The sequence below is a fragment of the Apteryx mantelli genome, chromosome 4 (genome assembly GCF_036417845.1).
Source record: "Apteryx mantelli isolate bAptMan1 chromosome 4, bAptMan1.hap1, whole genome shotgun sequence".
Lineage (NCBI taxonomy): Eukaryota > Metazoa > Chordata > Aves > Apterygiformes > Apterygidae > Apteryx > Apteryx mantelli.
In genome coordinates, this window is record NC_089981.1 from 31,118,394 (window position 1) to 31,136,240 (window position 17,847).

General features: G+C 39.9%; 1 protein-coding gene across 8 annotated transcripts in view; it reads left to right on the forward strand.

The window, feature by feature from the left end:
- Positions 1 to 17,847, forward strand: part of TEAD1 (TEA domain transcription factor 1) — a 161,599-nt gene that overhangs the window by 51,128 nt on the left and 92,624 nt on the right. For 2 of the 8 annotated variants that reach the window (XM_067296146.1, XM_067296145.1), the window contains exon 2: positions 5,075 to 5,328. The exons of 5 other annotated variants lie outside the window; for them this stretch is intronic. In XM_067296146.1, coding sequence (XP_067152247.1) covers positions 5,181 to 5,328 — 148 coding nt within the window. In that variant the 5' untranslated portion in view covers positions 5,075 to 5,180. Of the gene's footprint in view, positions 1 to 5,074; positions 5,329 to 17,847 lie in introns of those variants that run through there. One more of the 8 variants, XM_067296148.1, reaches the window with a different exon arrangement.

A 17,847-nucleotide genomic window follows, 5' to 3' on the forward strand; every position in this document is an offset into this window, starting at 1 on the left:
AATTCTATTTAGGGACAGAACGTTCTTCCAAGTGCCTAACCTACGTTTTTCTTGCTGCAACTTAAATTCTTTACTACTTGTCCTATCCCTGGTAGAAACAGCAGAGAGTTTCTTCTCTGCTTCTTTGCTGTTACCTTTTCCTTATTTGAAATTGGTTATCACCTCATATCAGTCTTCTCTAAATTTAAACAAACCCAATTCCTTTCCTGGTAGGTCATGTTTTCTAGATCTGATAACTTTCTTCCTCTGGATTCTCTCCAACACTTTTTTCCTGAAGTGTTGGTGCTCCAGCTGTGGATTTATATCACTGAACAAAGCAGAAGGAAAATCCCATGGGCCTGTAACTTTTCAAGCCTTGAGAGAAAAGTTGACATCTGCAAATTTAGAATTAGCTGGTTTTCACTCATCTGCTCATTATTGTCTTGATGTTTATAAAAAGCTTGTTGGATTCCTGGTCCCATTGTTTTTCCAGAGCTGAAGTTAAGATGAAGTTGTTCACAAACTAAAAATAAGACATATTCTTAAAAGCATAATTAACCACTTCAACCCTTAAAGTCTTTTACCTCAAGCATTAAGAACTTTCTAAAAGATCTGTTTAATACCAAGAGTATTGGGCTAGTTGCAAGAATTATTTGGTAGACTTCTGCAGCCATTCATAACCAGAAGATCATCGTGTATAACTACACTGGTGCTTTCTAACCTGAAAATTCTTGAAGGTGCCGTTGCAGGTTATCTCAAAAATATTTGAATTTGATCTCCTTCAAGTTGGCAGAATTTAGAAGACTGGACAAACATGATCATTTTTTGTCAGACATCTCTCAGAAACAGTGTATGTTTTAAATCTTTCTAGTGTTCCTGTACCAGTACTTGCAGAGTATTAGACCTTTTCTAGTTTGGATGTTATATATATATAATATACATATGTGATATCTCAGTGAAAGCACCATTTAGCACCTGTACACTGAAATTCAAGAAAGTAAATCATTTGAACAAACAGAAAAAAAGTTCAGTTTTTGCAGGATGTTTTAAAATAAGATTCAGATCTGAAGATTCTTGAAAGACAATGTTTGCATGTTAGTTCATAGTACAACTATTGAAGGATATGAAACATATCTGGGCCTTAAATCTGCACTTGTCCTACATGCCTGTGAAGACCTATTGATCTCAGTTGTTGGTTTGTGAGCAGCAACTTTCTGGGCAAGTTCAGGTTTGCCTTGCTCATAAAGTAAAGGCATAAGAGAATGTTTTATTCAGACAAAGAAATAATTCTCTTGATAAGATGTTCCAGACTGCCATTTGGTTTTGATTAAATTCATTGGTTTTGATCAGCTCTGACAAAAGCTATCCTTGTTTCTCTAAGTTTTTAAAGTAACTTTTTAACCAAGCAAGCATAATGAAAATAAGTAATTTCTTGTATCTCATTAAGCTGTTTTGGATGGATGTTGTCTATAAAACTTATTTATAAAACTTAGTATTGTCCCTAACAGTTTCTCCACTGCTAAACGGAAAATGTGCTGTTTGAGGGAGGAACATATCTCTGTTGTGCATAGGAAAAGTGTCTTCATGGATATATGAGAACACTAACCACACTAAGAATTTACTCAACAGGAGAGCATAGAAAGCAACTGCAAGAAAGATATGGTCAGGTTTGCAACTAAAAGAACACGTGCATAGAAGGAGCTGTCTTGAAATATGTAAGAGGGAGAGATTGGTGTTAAAAGGAAAACTCTGTAAAGAGATCTCTTAAACTGCAGTAGTGTGTTTTAAACCATCTTAGAAGGTACAAAGAGGTCAGCTAAAATCTGTTTTTGTTGTTTTTTCTGGGCAGTATTGAGGAATTTTAATTTTATTAACAGAACGTACAAGGATGAAATTGGTTCTATAAGAATGAACATGATAAAAAGCAGATGTGGAACCCTTCAACTTGATGTGTGCAAGTGGATTTTCTTTATTCTTTCTATTTTTTTTTTAATTGCCTTCAGGAAATTAACTCTTCTTCCACTACAAGTTGGTATTTTCAGATTTGAAGTTTGCAAATATAGGGAGGGCATTTTTTAAATTTAAATTGGGCTGGAAGTCCAAATTTTTCACGTGAGATTTATAGTCCATTAGAAATGTGCAGCATAGCTCATCCATTGACAGCTTGTAGTATTTTTGATAATTATGTCAATCTCGGGCATAACAGCTCTGAAGTATTTCATCACAGTTGGGTCCTTAGAATTCAAACTAAGGACGAAGTGGAATTACCTTTTGATACATAGAGCTGAGCTGGAAGTCAGAGGGAGCCATTTAGTGGTTGTAATACAAGTTTTTTTTTGTTGGTTTTTTTTTTTGTTTTTGTTTTGTTTTTTGCTCCTCAGTCCTCTGGCTTGATCTGCAGTCTCAGCATTCACAAAAATGGAATCCACTAAAAGCTCCCTTTAGTATGAGAGTTTTTTTTCTAGCAGGTTGCTCCCCTCTCCTATCACACAGACATTTTGGAAGAAGTATATACTTATCTTACATTTTAGAGGCTGGTATAGTAGCTACTACAGCCTCAAAATGATATTCAAATAGGTAGAAAGGAATGGGAAGGGAGAGAGCACATTAGTGAAAATTCACCAGTAAACACAATGCAAGATCCAAAGTGAATACCAAGTAACATTAATTATTTTAGAGCCTCTCTGTTTTCCTCTTGTGTGCACTGTAATTATTATTTCAGTCTAATGTAATAATAAGGGTTGGTTTATAGGATGATAATAAGACTTGGGGCTATGACCCTGGCAGATTTTGTAAGCAGAGCATGGTTGGGCTGGAAAGAGAGATCCCTGTGGCTCAGCTGTACGTTGCAGGAAGTGGTGCCTGTGATCTGGGAGGAGAATGATTTCCTCTCTGAGGCACCTTTGAAGAACTGTCCCAGTAAACAATACTGCTCTGTGCTGTCTTCCAATGAAATGTTAAACTGTGATCTTGATCATGTGAGACCAATAAAATCTCCAGTAGTCCTTTTTCCCTGTGCTGTGGCAGTAAAACTGAAACCCTGCTAATTATCCCAGTCAACATTTAATTACCTCTCGTTTACCTAAAATTCCCCGTGTATTTGAAGGCTTAAGTGGAAATGATTATTTTCTTTTAGTTCTTTCCCGGTATTGTTGGGTGTATGTTCTTGTTAACTCTTGAGCCCAAGGTTCAAATCTGGTGAGGGTTGAATCAAGCCCATCATCCTTCTGGAAATTATGAAAAATTGTGTTTTGGTATTTTACAATTGTTTACCTCTCCCTCTTTGTGATGAGACTTTTTAAAAATTGTGGTACCTTTTGGATTGCTTGGACAATAAGTGGTGTATTTGACCAGACTTCCCACTCACTTATCCTTGGCATGTGGTGCCCTATGAATCCATCTGCTGCCTTATTATCAGTTATTAAAAGGTGTTCAAGACACTGAATAGCCTTGAGATTACCAGTGGGTAGGCACTAATATTTTCTGAAGTTGTGCTGAAATGTTAGGACTAAAGTGAAATTAAGAGATGCCTCCTTGTAAGAAAAGACATGCAAGTAAGGAAAATGAAGTTTTTGAGACTTCATTTCACATATACCGATCCAGGCTTCTGGAAATACTCCATAGCTACCCATAATACTCCATCTGTAGCCTCTGATAGACTGAATTACCAGGTTTTGGTTATCTCTGGGGATTGGTTAGCTCAGATGAAGGCTACTATAAATATTTCCTCTTTCAGGGAGTTCTGCAGCACAAAAAGGTGTTGCAACAGAGCTGTTACAGCCTCTGACTGCGGTGACTTCCCTTCTGTTTCCGTGGGATGAATGCCATTCTGCCACTTTTCACCTGTTATTTTAAAACGTACTGGGACCCCCCGAAAGGTGTATCAGAATTAGGACAGTCATCTGCGAAGATGGCTCAGTCCTCCTCTTCTGCATGTGGAAGGAACCTACTCCCATCTCACCCCATAGAATAAATAGGTTATAGTATATGGGAGTTTTGAGCGTTTAGTCGACTAACTGAATTTTTAAGTGTGTGACTCGTGCATGCATGTTTGAACACTCCCATCCATTTAGATCAGTTAGAGTCACCAAACTCCTTCTTTTCTCAAAATAAAACTGCATTGTGCCTAGACATGTTGAACCAAATCTGTTCCTGGTATTATTTCGCTGACTTCCCAAAGAATTACACTAGAGATGAATTTGGTCTGGTATGGCAGCTTTTTGGCCTGGAGCAAATCTTTATAGCAGAGTTGTATTTCCCTCAAAAATATAACAGGAACACTGACAGATCTGTAGCTCTGGTGGTGTAAGCAGGTGCAGCTATATTAAATTATTTCTTATTAAATTGATTCGGCAACTTGAAGCTTGTAATTTTTGTTCTGCTATAGTTCTGTGACAGAGACCTTTTAAAACAGACAAAATATGTATCTTTTTCATAATCCCTTTGGTATTATCATTTTAAAGATTTCAGTTTGTGTGTATCTCAGATTCTGATTGTGTTATTTATTTGTAAGATCTGAAAATTACAGGCTTTTGCAGTTAATCACATTGAGCTGTGTCATCACTAGTGTAATTCCATTTGCTCCACTGACATCTGTATGAATGTGAACAATAGTTTTTGCTTTTGTTTTTAGGCTTAAGTGGTTTTAGGCTCTGGTGGTCACTGATGGTGTAAATTGGTGTATTTCCATTCCAGTCAGTGGAAATATGTTGATTTGTCCCCCACCTGAGGATCTGGCTTGTTATTTTAAAGGTGCCAGTCTTAAGCCAGATAAGAATTGTCATGTGTTGCAGAGCTTTCCCCAGTCTTAAGACCCACTTTGACTATCTGTGAAAAAGAACCTGATGCTATATGGATTCATGTAGTTGCACCCAGAAAATAAGTGGAAAAGTCCCATTCTGACTACCTTATCCTCCCACCTCCACTGATTGGGGGTAGAACTGTTATTAATCTTTTATTTTTCCTGGATGTTTCCCATGGCTGCATTATTCCCATTACTGGTCAGCTGCTGTTAAGTTAATTTAGAATCAGAAATAGCCAGAGATGTTTACATCATGTCTTTAATGTCTTTTGGGGTTGTTTGTTTGTTTTGTAGGTTTATTTCCTTTAAGACTCCAGGCTTAGGCTTGGAGACCCCAGCCATCACCATTGAGCCCAGCAGCTGGAGCGGCAGCGAGAGCCCTGCCGAAGATATTGAAAGAATGAGTGATTCTGCAGATAAACCTATTGACAATGACGCAGAAGGTGTCTGGAGCCCTGACATTGAACAGAGCTTTCAGGAGGCTCTAGCTATCTATCCACCATGTGGCAGGAGGAAAATCATCTTATCAGATGAAGGCAAAATGTATGGTAAGTGGTGCACATTTAGCCTTTGGAAATAATTGTCCCAGTGAAAGCCATAAGCCCAGTTTGTTTTTAGACAAAATTTCTGGCTCTGATTTTGATAATAACGGAACAAACCTTGCAGAATTCTTTGAAGTTGAGGGAGCTCTGCTGGGCAGATGCATCGTGTGGGATGGTCTGGACCAGTCCCTTCACAACTGGCATTAGGGTGCAATGTGCAGGTGCAGAATTGTATCTTTAATGAATGCTATTATGTGGCTGAATGTGAATGCTTAAAAGAAGGGTTTAAATGTGTTGCTCCTTCAATATAAGAAGTACATTAAGGATTTTTATTTATTTTTCAATAAATGGTATAAGAGAGGAATGAGAATGAGAGGATGGGAATACCATCTGAGCGACCATGTGACAAAATACGTAATCTGAAATTGCAAAGTGATAAAGTTCTTGTCATGTTTGGGAGTCTCTCGATGAAAGATGCAAGTTAGGGGTGTGGGTTTTCTTTTTTCCTTCCCTTTCCTTTTCTCGGTGCAAACGGCTATAAATTAGGTGACGTGCTGTCAGCATCTCGTAAATACACGCTCCGTCTAGGAACACAGACACTAGTTTATATTATCCCAGCGCATTTTAGTTTTTGTCTTTCTAACTTATCCTCCCTCTCTCACTCCCAAGGCCTGTTGCTTTTTCTTCTTCCTGCTCGACACTCTCATGTGAACCCTGCTGACTCCGGTGGTCCCGCTTGGCGGGCGGCAGGTCGTCGCTGCCGCCTGCGTTGCCGCAGGCCGGCGGGCTGGTGCTCCCGCAGCCAAAGGCGAGCGGCAGCCTACACGGGGTGGCCTTGCTCCCGCGGCCCGGGGGAGCCAGCGCGGGGGCAGCCCCGCAGCCGCAGCGCGGCGCCCAGGACGAGCCGGACCCCGCGGCGGGAGGGGGCAGGCAGGCGCAGCCCCTGCGAGCAGATGGTGCCGCAGCTGCCACCAGCTGTGCCCCCCCGCGCCCCCGCATGAGGTAATGGAAACGGGGCTGTTTCTCCTCCCGGCGCTGGCGGGGGGGAGCTGCGTGCAGCCTGGCTCTGTCGCAGCCGGGCAGAAACGAAGCGTCCAGCCTGCGCTCCCAGCTGTCATGTGACCCCCGCAGCCAAACGAAACATGATGTCTGGAAAGAGGGAGTTGTGGTGAAGCATCTCAGCTGCCGCTGGCAGAAAGTTCCTAGGCCCTGGTTTCCTGCTTTGCTCCCCCCCCCCCCCTTCCTGCGCTGGGGAATATAATTTCTCTTGTCCTCTGCTTTCCGCCAGTTTCTGTCTCTTTTGATTGTGGGTCATTGCTGTTGTTGTTTTCCTTTGGAAAAGGGAGAAAAATTGTTCAGTTAGAAGGTTATGCTCTTTCTAGGAGGACATAAGTATGTATATGCAAACAAGTTTATTGTATATTTATGGTTGAGAGCTATACTTATGCTTGAACAGCCTCAGTAGCCAAAATAATGTTTGGCTGCAATTTTTTTAATCAGGATCCCTACACCCACAGTAAATCATCCCTGAAATCTGATTTGTGATATTTTAAAGCATTATTTGTGACATTGTGTAAATTAAAGAAATTAACATATTTATCCATGAAAGGTTTTCATTTTGATAATCACTGGTTTAAACAGTTCTCTAATCCTGAATATTAACATTTATTAAAATATATATGTAAAAACTGTCTACACAAATCAATTCCCAATTAATAATGCTAGCTAATAATACCATAAGCATATATGTGTATATCATATTCATGCTTATCCTAAAACAAATATTGGTAATTTTTAATCAAGAATGAGTTGTGTCTTTTATGCTGAAAGCTTGACTTAGTGTTGCCTTGACTATGAAGAAAAAATGTGTTAGGAAGTGCAGAATACTATATTAGTAGAATTTACATCCTGACTTTATAGTGGATGAACTCATGTTTTCATTCTTCAAGCTGAGTAACTGCTTTGTAGTGTTTGAGGATTTATTGAAACCATGCTAGGTTTCTGAGGACTTTATAATAGAGTCTTATGGCCCTGAGAGCATAATTGTTCTCCAAGGATTTTGAAATCAAAACAGTGTAAGTGTTTTAGATTCTGTGTGGCATAATGAAAATAATTTAATGCCTTTTAGTGGCATACCAAGTTTATTTCACTTACAAGAGAGACATTGCAATATCTGTAGGCTTCCACAGTGCAGGGGGATATTGTAATGTGTCAGTAATTCATGAGCCATGTAAGACAAAAGGTCAAGAGAGCAGCATTTCATTTTCTGACTGAGATTAGCTTTAGATATAGGCACTAGAACAAATATGATCTTTACAGGAGCAAATATAATGATCACTCTGGGTGGATTAAGTTAAGCAATGGTACTTTTTTATTTTTTGAGAGAGACTTTGAGAAGGGCAGAGATTTTGCTTGAAGAAACATTTTAAGCCTCTGCCCTTGATTTAATGAGAGCTTTGCAACGTTCATTTAGGCAGAAACCAGAATTTCTTTGTGGCGATCTAAAATGGTCCTTTGAAGTGACATCTCCAAAGTTGGCTGTGTTTGGCTTCCCTGACTTTTCTCTTGGTGGGACTTTGAGGATTGCCCAAGCAGGATGGGGCTCCTTAAAATCTCCAAGGCATTTGTGGGGCAGGGAGGGACTGTGGCGCAGGTCAGGCGGTGCCGCAGGGCTGTGGCAGAGCCACCCTGGCAGTGCTGGGGATGTCCGTCCCCCCCAGGGCACACCAAAACACCTCAGCTGTTCCCCTGCATCTGTGCTTTCCCGTGCAGGACTGGGGAGGGTGGGGGGGTGCCTCGTCTCCTTCCCTTGCCTTCCCAGAAAAGTGACTTACTGCACCAGGTGAGAAGGAAAGAAGCCTTTGGATGGAGAGATGGCTGGGCTGTGCGTGGGGAGGGCGCAGGGGATGTCCTGGCTGCATGTGGCCTTGGGCACCTGGCCCTCCCCGGGTTGCTGATGGCCCATGGGCAAAGTGCGGCCATGGGGCAAAGTTGTGTCCCATGTGAGGCTGCAGGGGTTGCTGGCCTCTGCTGGGCCTGACACCAGTACAGGGCTATGGCTCCTGAAAAAAAGCCTGTAAAAAATAAAGCACAAACAAGCAAAACAAACAAACAAAAAACAACAACCCCCCCCACCACCAAAACAAAGACTTAATGAAATCTGTGTTTTTAAATTTATAGGAAATGATTGGGTAAAAAACAAAGATGCTTCTTTTGTCTAGGAAGGGTCAAATTCCAGGAATCTTGGTCTGGGAATTCTTGAGAGAAAGGGAGTTTGCAGTAAAGCCAGATTACTAGTGATAAGGTTTCTGCAGGAAAGCAGTACCTAGTATTTTGTTTTTACCCCTTTAGGTACACATGTGCATGTGTGGTTGTGATGGTCTTACAGTTTTGGGATTGCTTACTACTGCAGTATTGACAAGCAGTAAAAATAAAATAAATAAATATAAAAGCTTGAACCAGAGTAGAGGAACTGATGCTCTGCTCCTTTGAGGAAGCAATTGAGCAAAGCTCAAGGAAGAGAGAATCCACTCTTAGATCCAGCAAGATCATTAATAATTTCTTTTCATGTCTTACTGTATCAAAAGAAATATTGATAAAATGCAGATATAATGCACCAATATGAAGTGAGGCACCCTATAATTTATTTCTCCTCACAGAGATCAATTGTGATGAATTTCTCTGTCTATCCAGCACATAGTAAAACTCTAGCCCATTAGAGGGCATTGGCTGTCCTGTATTTGTACTTAGTTCAAATTGTTGGTCTTTTACTGCTGACAGTTTAGTTACTTGTAGCAATTCCTGTGAACTCACTTATTGGCAGGATATTTGCCTGTGCTTGTCTTTGCTCCTGGAAGAGTATTTTGGAAAAGATTAGAAGAATGAAAGCTAAATGCAGCCCTACTTTTAGCCCTGGTGTAACACTGAAATCACTGGAGTTACCACAGGAATGGATTTGGCCCACTGTGTGTGTTTTCACCTTTTTTGAAATTTATACTAAATCTATTCCAAGAGGTAACTTTGACATTGTCCCCAGAGCTGTGCTAAAGTAACTTAAACTTGCTAGTAAGTGTAATAATGCCTGCGGACTTGTTGCAATCAGTATTGCTTACTTAGCCTCAAGGTAGCAAAGATGGCTTTTGCCTTTAAAACAGGGAAATAGTTTGATCTTAATTTTTTGGAGACCTGTAAACAGTTCTTCAATTGTGAATCAAATTAGTCATCATGATTTGCATTAATTCACAACTACAAAACAAAACTACTTAAAAAGGTATTAGTGATTATTTTAAAAGAAAGTTTCATAGCCCATTTAGTTGTGTTACAAAAATAAATAGGCAGTATTTAAAATGAGAAGGTACACAGTGGCCCTTCAGAGTGGTTATAATCATTTGTTAGGTCATGCATAAAATCTCTTGGCCTAAGTTACTGCGATAGTAAAGGAAAAATGATACTTTCATTAAAAAAAAAATTCTGCTCAAATGATAGAATTTTTGCACGATGAGTAAAAGTAGTCTTCATTTCCAAAGCACCTTCTATAAATTGAATATTAAAATTGAACTTTGAACTGGTACATCAGCAAAAAAAGAATTGTGTCTGTAGGGCTTATGTGAATCTGTAGTTCGCTAGTACTATTAGGTGTCTTTCTGGGTTTCTATTAGGAAACTAACTAGCTTTATGAAGAATAAGGTAACATGTTATAAATTATTTTTACTATTGCTTTTAATTTTAAAAGTTCTGTGCAAGTTACTTCGTCTGTAAAGACATCAGTACCTTATAGTTTCCACAGTATTAAATATATTTGAATGGAAATAAGGTATTTGGAGTGATGAAATACCAGATGTGAAGTATCAGGTTGCATGTTTATTCATCTGTTATTGCAATCATCGTACAAAGATACGGGTTTTTTTGGTTGTTTTTTTTTTTGTTTTTTTTTTTTTTTGGTCTCACAGCAACATACACAAAATGCACCAGAGCTAGAACACCTATTATGGAAGTTACTATTGAGGTTACTTAGATTGTAAACAAATCTGTCTAGAAACATTCTTGCAATGCTGAGATTGTGCGCTGTGTTACCTCATCATGCTGTGCATGCATGAAGGCAGGTGGCAAGCCTGTGCTGAGCAATCTGATCAGGGTGGAGAAAATGAAGGTCCAAAGATACAACATCTGTCTGAAAAGTTACTGCTTAAATTACTCAGATTCTGAACATATCTGCCTATAAACATTTTTGCAATCTGGTGATGTTCTTGCAACATCATCATGCTATGCTTGCAAGAAGGCGGTCTGCACATGTGAGCTGAGCAATGGACACGGCTGTCATTAGAAATGAAGGATGTCAGGCTAATGTGTAGTCTAGTATTTCTAGAATATGGGAGAACAGGATTTCATTTTTCTGTTTGGGCTTTCAAGAGCAAATTATTAACAGTTTGGGACAAAGTGATAGATTCTTGAAAAATGGAGAATCTGTTTTTCCCTCTGCTGCAAGCAGCCATCCTCAAGGGAAAACTTAAGTGGGACTGTAAGAGCCCTGTGTGATAAGGGTATCAGCTCCTACCTGGGGAGCAGCCAGGCAAGAGCAGGCTGTGGGAAGCACCACATCTAAAAATGTGAGTAATGTTGTGCAAGGTCATGCGTGGCACAGTGATCAAGTACTCCTTTTGGCTATGTTGGGCCAGGAGAATGATGTATTCCAAAGGAAATCAGAATAAGGTATACTAGGAAATTTTGCACCAAAAAGAGCAAGTGCTTTGGAAGTGCTTTGTAGCACTGTCCTTTTTTTTTTTGTCCTCTCTATACCAAGTATCTTCTCTTCAGTCATCCATGTAGAGGAGGACTTACAAAGTTCTTTATAGCCTGTTTATGGGAAGCAATGTCAAGTAAACTGCCTGGCTGCTATGCAAATTTTCCAGTGTTTTAGTAGCTACCCTTGTATAGAGGACTACTAGAACCACTAGGTTTTGCCTGGAACTAAGTGGAAGCCACAGGAACAGGTTCAAATCAGGCATTTGACCACTTAAGAGTTGTTTAGTGGCTGTTTCTGTTCAAATGACCATACTAAATAGAGTAAGAGGATGTTTTTCCTTTATGACATAGTTCCTTTAGTAAAACCCATGTTTAGAAATGACACATACTAGAATGAGAGCACCAAAGTGAAGCAACCTCACTGGAACATCCATGATACATTTAGGAGATCGTTTAGTATGATTTATATGAGTTCATTTTCCTTCCAGCGCTGATTTCACAAGTTGAGCTTGTGATGCTGTAGTTGCAAAGACACAGTCTGCAGCCTTAAGAAATAGGGTTGTCACAGCAGGAGGTAGTTGAAACAGCCTTGATCGGACTGATCTAGTGTGTTAGAGTTGGTTGCTCAGTACTGAGAGTTCAGAAGAGTTGAAAAGCCTGCATGTAGAAAACAAAAAATACTCATTTATTCAGTCTGATTCCTTGAAGAACTAGGATCCATCAGAAGCAAATCAGGTGATGTCTTTCTGGTTCAGACAACCTGGGACAACTGAGTCAGTCAAATAAGGCCCCCTCTCTCTTAGGGGTTGTGATGGGCTGTTTTGTTTGTATTCATTTTAATGAGACCAATATGAGGTTATGGTAGAAGTGTCTCCTGTTTTACCAGCTTCAAATACCAGCTGAAATATCTCACATGATCATAGCAGAATCCCACTGACCATATCCTCAGTAAGGTTCATATGAGGACGTGGAAAGTGAGTTGTATTCACGTTAGACACCAGTGCCCTAGGCATCCTTATGGAAGCAGAAGAAATAGAGAAATGTAGAAACTATTGTTTTAGATGGATAGAAACTTGGACAGCACATACAGCACCTTAAAAGATGAGGTACCAGGAAAAAATTGGTCAAAAATTAGCCCCTCCACCACCAATATGGCTTGCACCAGTAACCAGGAGCTGCTGGAATTACTGACTCCCAGCAGCTGTTCAAGTGATGTGTGCTGGGACTGGGAGGTGAGTGGTGAAAGCCACCACTTCCACCATGTGGGCAGGAGATTTCATCCAATGTTTTCCCTCCTGCCCGTGGATTTGCTTAGTGAAGGTGAGATCACAAATAACACTACCAGGATCAAGGGACAGTGGAAACACAAAGGCTTTTTACAGCACCTTTGGTCATCTGGGGTTGTGCAGTCTCCTAGAGAAGTGGGCTTATATCCCACCCCATGCCTCCCAAGAGTGAGGCTGGGCTAATTGTTAGAGAGCAAATGCTGTGACTGTGACATGATTCTTGCATGATTCCCTGAGGGCTATGTTACTCAAAATTAATACGTATCTTAACTGTGTCTTACAGGGATTTCCTCAGAGACGCACACATGACTTCTTTGTGATGCCCTTGAAAAGCTGTAGCCATATCATTGTATGAATATTTTCCTATCCTACAAACAGTTTGATGTGGAACACTTAGTCTGCGACATCAGAGAGAAACCCTTCAGAGTCTCGGTTTCCACATGATTTTAGTCTGACCATATAGTTTAAGAAATTGGACGTGTTACTGGATTAACAGTTTACAGACTTTCAGTAGAAGTAATGAGTTGGCTAGCATAAGATGCTTCCTTTGAAGCTTTTATTATTGTTGTTTTTGTTATAAGCATACGCAAATTTTTGCATTGGCTGAACAAAGGACGTGTTTTTGCAAGCAAAAATAACATGAATTAGGGAAAAGGGGGAGAGAGATGAACATAGATGTGCTAATTCTATGTCATGAATGCTCTTTTAAACAAAGGGAAGTGGCACAGCTTGGCTCAGACCCATTGCAAAAGGCACAACAGTGTGTCCCAAATTCACAGGAAAATTGAAAGTCTGAGAGAGTATTGTGCCCCAAGGGAGTTGCTAGGGATGTCAATCAAATACCATTAGAATTTTACCTACAGAGGACTCCAGTATGCACTCTAAATAGAAATCATGGTCCACGCTTGCATTCTCTAGTGTGACAACTCAGTGTCACTATCGCAACTGTTTAATTAGAGCCTTTCCACAACAGCCATCTCCAACTAGGTCAAGCCTCCTGAGAATTTCCCTGGATTCAGGCAGATTTTATCCTTTTATTGGGATCTCCTTGCAATGATTATGCTTCTAGCTCATCAAGAGCAAAAAAAGAGAAATCCAGATATCAGTCTCTCTTGCACCCACACAATCTTCTAGAATTTAGGAACTCTGCACAGAATTTAAGTTAGCACAAAAGCTGGCCTACCTTTTTAAGGGGACTCTGCTTGCCAGAGGTTACTCTGTGTACGAGCCACCAAAACAGATCAGAAGAAGATCCTGATCCTTGTTTGGCTGCACTCTTTGGAAAGAATAGATGGGGCCCCAAATAAACGATGATGGAATTGGCTTGGGCTGAATCTTGGTTTATATGCCACCCTTTGCAAACGTATCATAGGCTTGATGTCTGATAGTTCTGGAAAGAGCAGCATAGAATATATGACTGTAGGTGTTAGAAAGCATATTCTAGTAATCTGTGTGGAAGCAGGTGAGCTGGTTTATACTAAATTTGCAGATAAGGAACCAAATGCTTTTTAAGTATGCCTAATCATTGCAGCAAAGCTGGAACATTTCAAGCTTATTTGCCTGTAGCTGTTTCACTTTTGCTTGCTTATATCTTAATGTCAGCTGGTATTTGGTTAGCATGGAAAAGAAAAACATTACCTAAATAGAAAACGTAACTTAAATTGTCTTTTATTTCATACTAGCAATGCCAGTGAGTAGAGAACACTGATTGAAAAAAGCATCTCTAGCCATTTGGATTCTGCATCACAGTTTTACCTCTGAACTAATAGGTAACTCTCCTATCCTAGCTATACGGGAAAAAAATACTAATCTGAATGGTTCCAATTCTGTTTGACAGGGGACAGCAGGCTTACTGTTGTTTATGGATATCGTCGACAACTGTAGATAGTAGTAAAATAATTTTCCACAGTAAAAATAGGTTTTTGAATCATTTTAACAGATGTCTTTATGTGATTTGGCAACTTTACCATTTAATTCTCTTTTGAACAAGAATTGCATTTTCATTTGTTCTGTTCTTCCTTGGATAGTCTGTTGACAATAAATTTTTTAGTACAACTAATGGAGAAATACATGCTTACCAATAGATACATATATATGTACACACATACATGTGTGCATATGTGTGTGTGTGTGAATAAAATTTGTCCCCTTCCTGGCCAATTAAAATGTATTTAAATGACCTCGGCAAGTGCTACACAATGAATTGGCTACCACCTGGCTGGAACCTGGCCGCCTTTGTTTGGGTGACCAAAGGCAACCCATGGTGAGAGGTACCTGTAAAGAAATATTCTGATTCATGTTCCTAGTAGTTATTTAGAGAGATGAGTTACGTAGGCATATACTGTGTGTTATGTATTTAGACTGCATGGTGTATTTTTTAGCCATAGGACGTCTAGTCGCCAAAGCTTGTGAAAGTGCTGAGGAGAATTATGTAAGGGACAGCCCAGGGAGGAGCCACGCTCAGACTTTTCCAATCTGCAAGGCAGTGATAGAAGACTTATTGGGGCTATACAACAGGCTTGCCGGAGAAGTGTCGTTAGCGGATGGGACAGTTCAGAAAACCCTTTAGCCTGGCCTGTCTGCCTGGAAGACTCTTTTGATCTCTTTCAGCCCACATTTGATAGCGGTTGTCCTGAGTTACAGCCTCCCACTGACCTCTGCAAGCGGGAAATTCACAGGAGCTAGTGTGCGCTGGGTGGACTCTGGCCTGTGGAGGTAGCAGAGTGGGAGTTATAAGGGAAATAAAAGGAAAGATACTTTTGAGCTGGAAACACTGAGCAGAGATGAAATTAGGTAAAAAGCAATGAAAAACACTTCTATTAAAATTATGAAATGAGAAGCTTTACAAGCTGCCTTCACCCCAATGAAGAAAAAGGGTATAGAGAGATTAAATAATTTGTGCAGTGTCATCAGGAGTTTTAGAGAAGAGCTGGGATTTGAGCCCTTTCCTCCCCTCCCAGTGCCATCTATGTTTTCATGATTAAGGGGCCTCTTTCACAGTTTATCCAGTGATCCTTGGGGAGCCTAGGGCAACTGTGGCAAAACCATGGTTCCTATACCACGTCCTGTGCACTGGAAGAACAGGCTGCATCCTCTTAAAAGTACAATCTCTCCATAACTTGACTGCAGGATGCTTTGCACCTCTAATAAGGGAATTGGCTAAATGCCATTTTATTATTATAGACATTTGTAGTAGTTTCTTGAAACCAAATAAGAAAAGGTACTTGTAGTGCTATATACTGCATAGAAATAATGGACAGCTGTAAAGACTCTAAATTCTATATGGAGAAGAGAGAGAGGGAAAGTGGATGGGAAAGTGAGGCAATATTTAGCCCTATGTTGATCCTCCATGAGATGATGTGTAATGTGTACCTTTCATAGAATAATATAGAGGCTGGTGAAAATAAGATGATTTAACTTCTTCATAACATCATTTTTCAAGGAACAGAAAGGTATGTAGTCTATCCAGAGACGTAATCTAAGAGGTCTTTACTCTGTGCCAAGGTAAAATTCTGCTATTTAATTACTGATTTAGAAAATATCCTGGGCTCAATTTCCTCCTCAGCTACACTATTATAAATCTAATGGAGTTGTTAAAGATTTATGGCAGTGTAACTGAAGGCAGAATTGGGTCCCTTATATTTAAAACTTAGTTTGCCACATAAGTAATAATTTCTACTTTCTAGGCAAGAGTTTAAGAATCTTGCAGACCTCTGGTTCTGTAAAAGAAATATGAACTACAGTAATGTAGGTGAGTGAGTAATGCTCGAAGGGATGTCTAGGGGCAATATGAATTGGCTGGTGTGGAAAATCCATGTGCAATTCAGATTTAGTATCTGTTTGCAGATGCCCCGTAATTTAAAATGTCAAAAAAAAAAAAAAAAAAGCTTAGGCCCTCATGTAGTAAATTAATACACTACTTGCTTGTTCAGTGTGCAACAAGCTTTGCTGAAGTAATAGCCTCATATGAGTGTGAACTCATCCCATTCCCCTTGACAGGGAGTTAACTTCAAAATGATTGTGATTCTTTAAATCCTAGCAGTATCTAAATCATCAAAAAATCCCCTTTTTGATTTTATTTAAATTATATATTTAATAACTTAAGAAGGAAAAATGTTGCCTTATTTATCCAAACCTTAAGAAATCTCATGTTAGCACAGACGTATTTTATCCATTGGCTTTTCAGCTTTAATGGAAGGGACTTTCTAATAAGCAGCTGGCTCTCTCTTTCTTTTCTCAGCTTTCACTTAGGAAACAGGTCAACGTTTTAAGTCCTCTTCAAGCGCCTCCCAGCACCATGCTGCTGCCAGGGCTGCTGGCTCTGGGGCCAGCTCAGGTCGGGGTGCAGCTGGGGCTAGGAGCGCTGTTGGCCGCACAGTTTGGTGCGTCTAAGGCACAAAATGGCCCAGTGTCTCTGTAGGCGAGTGAAGCTAATCCGTTTTACTTTGCCCTGAGGTGGACCAAGGGCACTCACAGTGTCAGCTACGAGGGCGGTAACCTGTAGCTGACGGCTAATGATGAAGAGCGAGGGGGGACCTGTTCTAGCTCAGTCCGTGAGGCTGCTCGGTTGGGTCTGAGCTAACACCCTGTCCCTTAGGTGAGCGCAAGGCTAGCGTGCCCCTGCTCAGTTCCCTCAGTTACCACACAGTAACTCTTCAAGCTAGAACTGCACAATTATGGATCTGTACGTTATGTTACTTTTGAAAATTTTACCTTTTCTCTGTAAGGTACTGTAGGCCTACAGAGCATATCATAGAAATAATAAAGAATCATAATTCATGTCTATCCCAAAATATAAGCCCTTTATAATAATGCAGATCAACAACTTTTCAGAGTAGCTATCCCAAAGTATAAACCCTTCAAGATAATGTCGATCAACAACTTCTCAGAATAACCCATTTTAATGTAAATACATACTGTAGGCCCCACATCTATTTCTGCAAGCCTCATTTAGGAAGGAACTGGAGAATTAATTATTCTGAGCATTGTAAGCTAATCAGTTTAAGACACAAGAGAGAATAATAGATTGGGGATGTTATATTGTCTTAAAAGTGTTTTTTTCAATGGCATTTTTATTAGCTGCAAAAGCAGTAACTCTCAACCGAAATCATTAAAAAGTTTAATATAATCCTGACTTGATGCATTAATTCATGATACCCGTGACTTCTATGTATGGATTTTGTTTGTTTTTTTTTAAATACTGATAGATCATTAATTAACAGAAAATTAATTCAGATTTAAATGAATAAACCACTCTGTCATTTCTTGAGGTATTTTGCAACCTAAGCAAAGGCTCAGGTATTCCAGATATGATAGAGGTGCAGATTGCATAAGGCGTTATGCATTGCTCACTCTAAGATACAGAGTCCTGTCTGCCCTTAAACCCTTTGTTCTCTTGGCTGAATGCAGTTAATTAGCAACTGTCTCCATAGCAACTGCCTCATAGTCCAAAAACACTGTCTCGTTTTTGCAGTTTAGCTTATCACACTGTTTACCT